Source organism: Galeopterus variegatus, unplaced genomic scaffold (assembly GCF_000696425.1).
Source record: "Galeopterus variegatus unplaced genomic scaffold, G_variegatus-3.0.2 Scaffold3265, whole genome shotgun sequence".
NCBI classification, from domain to species: domain Eukaryota; kingdom Metazoa; phylum Chordata; class Mammalia; order Dermoptera; family Cynocephalidae; genus Galeopterus; species Galeopterus variegatus.
The window spans coordinates 198,024-208,301 of NW_007729376.1; the positions used below are offsets into that span (position 1 = coordinate 198,024).

At 33.6% G+C, this 10,278-nt stretch overlaps 1 protein-coding gene across 1 annotated transcript in view; it reads right to left on the reverse strand.

Annotated features, from left to right (window-relative positions):
* The window catches only part of LEMD3 (LEM domain containing 3), a 79,472-nt gene that overhangs the window by 59,458 nt on the left and 9,736 nt on the right, over positions 1–10,278 (reverse strand). The window contains exon 2 of the mRNA XM_008584459.1: positions 8,506–8,526. Coding sequence (XP_008582681.1) covers positions 8,506–8,526 — 21 coding nt within the window. The remainder of the gene's footprint in view (positions 1–8,505; positions 8,527–10,278) is intronic.

The window sequence follows — 10,278 nt, forward strand, 5'->3', positions numbered from 1 at the left end:
ACTGACAGTACCTGACTTCAAGACTTACTACAAAGCTACGACAGTCAAGACAGTGTACTGGTGAAACAACAGACAAATGGAACAATGGAACAGAGCACCCAGAAATAGACCTGCATAAATATAGCAAACAGGTCTTAGACAAAGGAGCAAACAATACAGTAGAGCAAAGTTAGTCTTATTGCTAGAGCAACTTGGACACCCACATGCGAAAAAATTAATCTAGACACAGACCTTACAACCTTCACAAAAATTAACTCAAAATGGATGGCAAACCTAAATGTAAAAACACAATCAGGCTATTTGGTAATGACTTTTTAGACATAACACCAAAGGCATGATCCAGGAAAGAACTGACAATCCAGACTTCATTCAAATGAAAAATTTCTGCTCTGCAAAAGACACCATCAAGAGAATAAAAAGAGAAGCAACAGACAGTCAGAAAATATTTACAGAAAATATATTTGGTAAATGACTATTATCCAAAATATACAAAGAATTCTTAAAACTAAAAAAAAAAAAAAAAAATCCCACATAGCCCTATTTAAAAATGGGCCAAAAAACTTAACAGACATATTTCAAAGAAGGTGTGCAGAAAGATGATCCACATCATATTGTCATCAGGTATACATAAATTAAAACAATGAGATACCACTACACATGTATCAAAATTGCCAAAATCCAGAAACTGTCATCACCAGATGCTGGCAAGGATGTGGAACAACAGGAACTCTCATTCATTGCTGGTGGGAAGGCAAAATGGTACAGTCACTCGGTTAGTGGTTTCTTTCAAAAATAAACATACTCTCCCCATACGATCCAGCAGGAAAATGTATGTCCACACAGAACCCTGCACATGGATATTTACAGCAGCTTCATTCACAACTGCCAAAAGTTGGAAGCAACCAAGATGTCCTTCACTGGGTAAACATAAAAACAAACTGTGGTACACCTAGACAATGGAATATTTAAGATGTGAGAGGGATGAATATGTGCAACATAGAGGATAGGGCACTGAAACTACCGTGTATAATATAATGGTAGATACATGTCATTATAAATTTGTCCAAACCCATGGAATACAGAATATATGTCATCAAGAATAGATGGTGGACCAAATGATGTGTGAATGGAGGTTCATTAACTGTAAAAACTACACCACTCTGGTGGGGCATGTGATAATGAGGAACATCATGCATGTTAGGGGTAGGAGTATATGGGAAATCTCTATACCTTCTTTCTGCTCAATTTTGCTGTGAACCTAAAAGTGCTCTAAAAAATAAAATTTATTAAAATTTTTAAAATCTCAGAGAACTTACAAAAGATCATTTCTTTACCTAGATACACAAACTGAAAACCCCAATTTTAAAAGCTGCAGCTTATTTTACAGGAAAAATATTTTCTTTCTTCCAATTTAAACTAAATTCTTTATAAACTGAAAACTTAAAAAGAAACGTTCCTGCTCTTTTGCAAAGAACTAGAAGAGTTACTGTAATGCAAGGGGTTTTTGTTTTGTTTTTGAAAGACTTGGCTAATATAGTCTTATTTTTAAAAATCATATAATTACAAGTAAGATTTTAAGTTAATCGTTTTACTAAAAGAGTTGAAAGATAACATGAATCTTTCCGTGAATTTTTTAAGTGCCCTTGTACAACAATGTCAGAAATATTAATATTGAAAATAATATTGAAAACTAGCTAAAATATATGATCATGTGCCTAGTAACTTTTAAAAAGTAAATGTTCACAAATATTCAGTTTTTAAAAAATGCTTAACATATTGAGTTGGAGGTGATTCACCTACCAATAATTTCATGACTGGTTTCATCTGTCTAAATAAAAAATTACTAAATTAGGAAGGTAGATCATTAGCAAATCAAGAAAATACCAAAAATATTACACATCTAAAAGACTTTAATGACAGTCTATTCCTTCCAAAAATGAACTCTGATACCTTAATAGAGCATCTACAACTCAAAGAATATTTATAAGAACTATTGAATTCTGAATGACATAATTAAAATTTGAAGTTCCCATTCAAAAAATATTTATTCTAAGAGAAGACTTTCAGACTTCAAGAAAATATCAACAATTTACTCTAAAATAAAATATAAAGTTAATAATGAATTCCCTACCCATTCACCCAACAAAGACATGTCTCTCAGTGGCTCCAAACTCCAGAGGGAAACAATTAGGCTGCTGCCTCCATATAATTTTGCCAACTAAGACACCCCTGTAGTTTATCCCAATGTTGGAATGAAAGGTAATACTAGGATCACATTCAAATAAAAACAAGGCAATATGTCTGCTTAAATTACGGCAGCTTCATCTTACAGCAGTGCTCAAGGTCCAAAAGTTTCAGTGATCTGACTTTCAGTACTTTCAACAGATATCTTCTTGAAAACTATTTTTGTACATACGCCAGTTAAAGAATTATGCTACCACCTCACAAGAAAATAGAAAAATAAAAGCAATTCAACCCACAAAGGTTCAATACAAACCTATAAATAACACCAAGCATCTGTGCAACAGCCAACTTGGTGTCCCAAAAAATTTATGCTAATGAAATACTGTAACTCATTAAACATGTTGACAGCTCACTGTACTAAGAGATTGAACTCTTACACCAGAAACACTTTGTCAAGGTTTAGATTACAAGAATATAGGCAAAACTCTATTATAACAAGGTCTGTTCTGAAAGAATATTACTAAATGAGATTTTGGAGATACCAAAAGAGATCTGTGATACACTGTACAGCCTATCTCCAGTGCAATGCAATAAAGCAACATGAATTTCCCATACAATTAAATAGGCCTTCTATTTAGTAACATTCTTTACATTCTAAACTATAATACATGTGTTTAAATAACATCTCAAGTGACTATCACCAATTTAGTTTTGTGGCACAAAAACAATATGCAAATAAGAAAACTGGAGACAGAAAATCTGCAGAGGAATGAAGGGGTGAACCACCGGTAGGTCCCTCTTGGATACAAGCTCCACAACTTGTGTCAAGTTCTCTGAGTTTAGTTGAGCATTTTTGGTCCAGACTGAGTCCAGCAGTCACAAATGAAACTGGACTGGGTCCAGTAAGGGGTCTCTGGTTAGGTATGGTGACTGGAAGACAGGGAATCATGGGTTCATCTTAATGCAAGGAGTCTAGAACTCCTCCATCTGGAACTCCGCCCAATTTCATGTATAAGTATTATGGACCCAGAAACTGATTTTCTAGAGAAATGAGCAAACCTTACCAAAGGTAACTCAGAGTTACAGTGGCCATACTAAGGAAGTTTTAACCTAGATCAAACTGTTCGTTTGCAAGGCACATTAGAAGAGACTCAAATGCCTCAGAAACAATGGAATGTTAAAAGCAGCAGAGGCTTCTAAATGACTAAATAAATCAAAACTTGTCTCTCTCAAAGCCTCATTACAAAAGGCAAATAAAAAGCTTAAGCAAGTAATTGATGATTTAAAACAAAAGTATACATTGACGGACTTAACTCCAAATGCAACTTCTCTCTTTCCCTCTATCCTCCTCTACCTACTCTGAATCCACTAACCTTTTAGTTCTGTTACCTTCCCTCACCCAAAAGATGAAAAGGAAGCTAGACAAATGCCTTACAAAGTTATGACCTATGATCAATCACATCTGTTTCTTTACGTCTTGGTCAAAATCTTGAGCTCAGAGTAAGTGAAATGTTCCCCTGTCCCAAAGAAAAATCCCCCAAAACTTGCTAAGTATTTAGAATTCTCATTAAAACATGAGATCCAGTCTCCAAAATATGCCTTTCTGTTATAATAACTATTTTCAGCCAACTAATTTTGTTTTGTAAGAGAAATTTACATCTATAAAGGAAATCTCCATTTGTAAGGGTGTCTCCTTGACACAACAGGAGGACTAAATCACTAGAAACTTAGAATGAAGAAAGCAGAAGCTTAAATCTGCATAACAAGCCTTACTTTTGTTGAAGACGCTTTTCCTGTCCATTTTGTCTTAACCATACCTTTACTTACATCCTTCTTTCCTTGTTTCAGCAAATGATGGTATTTAATTAAGTATGAAGTCTAAGCTCTGTACCTTTGAGATGTAAATGTTCTATGCTGTTTCACCTAAGAGCCATCTGTTTGGAAATGCAAATTTAGGGGGGATGACTCATAAGAAGAAAACGAGGGGAAACTGTGTGTAAAATGGCAAATGAAAAAATCTTAAAAGTCTTTTTCACCAATGTCAGTAAGAAGTTTAGCCATCTGGGTGGTTAATCCTCTCTCATTTGCCACGATTTGAATCTAGCTATTCTTTTATAAACTAGTGATTTTTCTATCTGTACCTGGCACATAGCTAAAATTTTTAAATGAAACTATATGGGCTAGCCTGTTAGCTCAGTTAGTTGGAGCGTGGTGTTGATAATGCCAAGGTCAAGGGTTTGGTAACCCTTACCCTTACCTCTGCAAAACAAAAACAAAAACAAAAACTATGATCTCTTTGCATCTGCCGACATAATTATGTATGTCTATGTATGTTATATATGTATGATTTTTTTTTTTACCTCTGGATGGCATTAAAAGAGCTCTATTTAATTGGCTTAAAGAAAAATAAACAGTTATACAAATTAATATTCCTTAAACTCTAAGACAGGAACTAACCCCAAATGTTTTTCAAGTTCATGTGACTTGGGTAAGTAAGACTAGTCTAATATTGTTGGTTTAATAAAAACAGTTGTGTCTTCTGTTATCAGCTTTAAGTACAACATTAAATAAAAATTATAGGAGGCCACTGTTTTGGACTGTTTCTGCACTAGGCCCCAAAAGACCAGACTAAAAATCAAAATGGAGTCACCCCATTTCAATTCACATCACTAAACTCAAACTAAATTGCTGTCTGACCTTCTGAGAAATCAGGAAAGAAAGATAATAACCAATTTCCCAATCATGGTAGTTTAAATCTTCAATAGGCATGATAATGAAGTTCCCTCTGCTTTAATCATTATACAAAATGGATAGCCTGAAATAACCTGATGTTTAATAATCAGTTCTTTTTCTATTGTTTTGTCTCCCTGTTACCACCTTACAAGGAAAGGATTACTTTGAAATGACCAATCTGCTTTTTGTTCTTTGTTTCTGCTTTCTTTAGCCCTTTTTCTATCAAGTCAACCTCTTTTGCTCTGCTCATTAGAACACTTATTCTATTTTATCAAAGTGTTGCCCAATTCTAGAAATGCAATATAGCCAGTTGAGATCTTTAAAGTCTTGCGATTTTGTCCTTTGACAATAATATGAGCCTAACATTTTTATTTTAGCTGCTTTTACTAGTCAAATAAGTCTGTTATCTTTCCTAGATGTTAAAGATTACAGAACTATGATTTCAACCTAAGGACAAATATGCAAGTGGAAGTGCAGTATCCATTACTTCATGTATATCAAGGACAACAGTAAAGCAAAATAAAAAATCCCATGCATTTAACATTTTTTTAGGATTCTTGTTTTCATGATGACTGCCTAGCATGAACATGATGTTAAAAATAGGTAATACGGAAATAACTTGATGATGGCTGGCTTTGTTTTGTGTTATAATACGTCTTCTTAAAAAGAATTTCCAAAATCTTTTTGGTAACTTACACCCTTGGAGTTTTGCTAAGTTGAATTAAATGACAAATACTCATTAACTATCTAGATCATTTTCAAGTAAGATATAATACTGAAACATTAACTGCTGAACAAAAGTTATCCACTTTTGGCTTCTTATTCCAGAACTAAAAATATTTGGGTCTGTTAGCAAACATGTCCTGTGTCACATTCAAAAACTGTACTATGAGGAAGCACATGCTTCTAAAAATCAAAGTTACTAAAAGGTACAAATTCTAATATACAGTAATTAAAACTAGAAATAAGGGAAATAACTGTGTGCAAGGAAAGTAGTATGTGTTTTTGGTAAAGAAATCTGTAAGGTATAAAGGCTGTACACTTGTTAAGGGAAGAAGAGTAATTTCGGTCATCAAGTAGAATGACTGGTTGTTCCACTATAGAAAGGAAAGAGGAAGAATACAGGACAAAACTGAATGAATTTAAGAAAAGTATAGGCTTGGGAAAGAGGAATCTTGAAAAAGGAATTTTAGGGCTGGCCCGGTGGCGCACTGCTACAGTGCGCCGCTTGCGAGCGCGGCGGCACTCCCACCAAGGGTTCGGATCCCACATATAGACCTGCCGCTCACTGGCTGAGCGAGGTGCAGGCGCAACACCGAGGGTTGCGATCCGTTGCCAGTCACGAAAAAAGACAAAAAGGAAAAAAAAAAAAAAAGAAAAAGGAATTTTATGTGTGGTCAAGCTGGCTAATATTTGAATGAATTTATTTACAAGTTATTAAAAAAAATGATAAGCCTTAGTATCTATCAAAAGTACATTGGTACAAAGTTTCCTTGGAGTACTGGTCTGTTCCTGCTTTATTAGGTCTCTGATTATTTAAGAAAACATTTTTGAACTTGCTTAATTTTTGCTTTATCCTCTGACTTCAAAAATTCTATTACATAAAAGTATTATACACCAATGCTTTAAATTTGAACCTGTCAGTAATGAAACAGTTTTCTAAACCAAGTCATTAAGTTTCTAAACCTTAAACATTCAAGGCATCTTAAAATCCTAGATTAGGACTAATTTCAAGCTTATCTCCCTACATACTATCTCTATTTGTTAAATTCTGTTCAACAAATATTTAATGAGTAACCAAAAACTAAGTGCTAGGGAATTCAAAGATGAAAACTCATAGAACCTTCCCTAGAGCAGCTGATAATGCAGTGATTCTCACTACTTTAGAAGGTTCCAGATCCTTTTGAGAATTTTATAAAATATATGAACCCTTTCCCCAGAAAAATACATACTTTTTCAAAAATTTGCATACAATTTCCAGGAGTTACCTTCACCTGGAGTCCATTTATCACTTCCTTAAAACTCATGGAGCATTGCTGAAGAGCTCCTGGTCCAGTAAAATTAGACTTTTTCTTAGAAAGGGGAAGGTGGGACTAATTCCAAAGAAAACCCAAAAAACCAATATATGAGATGACACAAAATCACATAGATTGGATAGTATAAAGACAAATATCCCACGATGAGTCAGATTATCTGTACTCAAATCTTGGTTCTGCCACTTACTGACTTTGGACAAGTTCCTTACCTCCCTAAGCCTTAGTTTCCTCATCTAAAGAATGGGAAAGGTGATAATACCTGGCTCTTAGGGTTGTTTTAATAATTAAATAAAATAAGGCAAGCAAAAGATAGCACAGTACTCAGAGACAGAGGCACAAGCACAGATCTAGAGTCCCTTGAATCAATTCCTTGTCTTTACAGCTGGAGTCCACATACATCCTCACAATAAACCCTAAGTTTCTTACAAAAGAGCCCAACTAAAACATTATCTTCTCTCAAATCCCACCATTGCCTAAAGTAGCTAATGACTTCAAAAACTCTTTTAAACCCTAAGATAATCTTAGGTGGCAAAAATAGTGATATTAAGTTTACCTGCTTTTATTTATTCAGTGTAAATCCCTTCCTCCAGAACCAGATTTATTAGAAAAGTAGATGAATAGTATGGCAGCAACTCTGCATTAAATTGGCAGAGCTGACTGTGTAAGAACATATGTAAAAAGCTTTGTAAATTAAAGCATAAGATAACTTATTTACTTACATTTATTTTATGTCTGCTCTAGCTAGCAGTCTTGCCAGAATTTTGGTTTACCAGTTTAAGCTGGTTTTTTTTTTTTTTTTTCCCAAATTACACACCTACTATAGCATATGTAATCTTGCTTTTTAAACATCAAAACCCATATACCATGCTTATGTATTTTTACTTATTTAACTCTAGTAGTTGTACTATGGTTCTTCATCAATAAGTAGTTACTGATGAACTTCAGTGTCTTTTATTATTTTAATCCGTACATAATTTATTAATCAAAAAGAATTTTAAGGAAGACTGGGCACCTCTGCTTTTAAAAAAAAAAAAAGGCCATCTAAACTAATGCAATAGAATGTTATACCCCTATTTTTAAAAATTCATTTGGACTGATGCTCTGTCCAAAACAAAATTAGGCAAACACACTAAATCACTCTAGTTTCTTTCATTTTCTAACATAAATATTACAGAATTTTCAAAAAAGTACTACATATTTTCAAAGTAATTGGATAATATTTTTACACTTTTTCCTTCTTGGATGAGATACTGTTAATATAATTTATAGCTATCTTGTATTAACTGTAATCTAGCACAGTTTTTAAATTTAAACTTTGAAAATGTAAATAAAACACAAATATTCTTCTAAATAATGCTTGCTCCTGAAGTTATATCATTTAGATGAACAAAAAGTATCTCTTCCAACTAAAAAGCAATAAGATAAAATTAAAATTTATGACCTATGATCTTAGGCAAGTTACCCTCTCTGGGACTCTAGTTACATAACGTAAAAGAGGATGCTTTATGATTGTGCACAGCAATATGAAAGGGGGAAGATTAATATATCTTACCTTTTTCTTCTTTTCCCACTCCTAGAATGAAATAAAAAATAGACAGCACTCAGTTTATAAAATAACACAATATACCACCTTTCCGTCCCTCATCTGTCCCTGCTGTACAGCTACAGAGAAGACTTGAAGGCAAGGCTTCCAACCAAAGTCTTTTATAATGCCTGAGTTTTTCACTTACTGTCCAAAATTTTACCAATCAGATAGTATATGAGTTAATAAATCTCGTCTTTAAAGCACAATCACTTCTGAGAAGATTAAAGGGCTTTTACCAGTTGGTAGGTCAGTCAGTCAGTCATTTTAACATTATAACTGATTCCCTGACATTCACTATATAAATTACTTGAAAACAAATTCTAAAATATAACCAGCACATATAATTTATATATAATGTCCTTGTAAAATGCTTTAGACAATGGTTCTCCACTTTTTAGGTAGAAGAACCTCTTCATTTACAATAAAATTTTCAGATCCCCACAACAGTACTTTTGATATTCACTTACTAAAATATGACAAAAATCTACTGTGAATACAACAGTTCTTTGTATTCTACTCATAGTAGTATTGATATATAGTTGAAAAATAACAGCACAATATGAGACAGGCATACCATTTATTAGGCACTTAGACCATACTAAAAATGAAAAATGGGAGCAGTTCCCAAAATGTTCTCAGTCCACATTTGAAAAGTACTGATATAAACTCTAACAGAAAAATGTAGGCAACCTAGCTACTATACATGTAGGATAAAGAATGATTTAGAGAGGCTGGGCTAAACTCTAAATCCAATTGGTTCAATCTTCATGGAAGACAATCACATTATTAAATCTTATAAAATCATACAATTTTTATTAACAAAGCTTTACAATACTGTAAATTAATTCAATCAAATGGTTTTCCCTAACATTTAGTTAAAAGTAGTTGAATTAAGGGAATAAGAGGAGTTGGCATTTGGTCAAGTGGGAAAGGAGAGGGCAGTATCGTACAATGGTTAGTATATGGCCTTTCAAGTCATATTGCTAAAGTTGACCCAACAACATAACCCAGTAACTTCCCTCTCTACCCTATAACCTTGAACATAATCATCAGATTCCTCATTTGTAAAATGATGTGATAAGCATCTACCTCATAAAACGCCTAAGAAGACCAAATAAAATAATGCACATAAAATGTTTACACTTGCCAAACTCTCATTTAATGGACCTATCTATTACAGAAAATTTTGAAGTATTGAGCACTTAGATGTTTGGCCAAGATTATAGTAAAGCAGGAAGCTTAGGGTAGTATGAATCGGAGAATAGGAATTAAGAGATGAAAGAATATAGGAAAACCTAAGAAGCCACAAATAATCCTTCTTCCTCTTCTTCTCACTCCCGGAGAATATGATCCACTGCTGAGGATCCAAAACTTAAACTAGTACAATATTAGGACTAAAGTTTTAAATAGACTTCTGTAGGCTTGCCTGAGAACTTAAAAACAGTATAGTAAAACATGTTCCAAGTTCAAAAACTGTTTTACACGTGATCTGGAAGACAATCTATTCAAAAATTAGGGACTATTTTTCCTTTTGGAATTTTTTTTTTTTTTTTTTTTTTTTCCTTTTTTTAGATTGTCTTGTCTTTTTAGGCTTGTGGGCTTATGGAAGGGTTGGCTCCAAAGACTTCTGCAATGCCTTTAGGGCCTTTTTCCCCTCCTCTTGATATTCATTTTCTTATGTACTTATCTCCTTAGCAGATGGTTGCTAAGCTACACCATTACATTTTTCCCATGAAAATG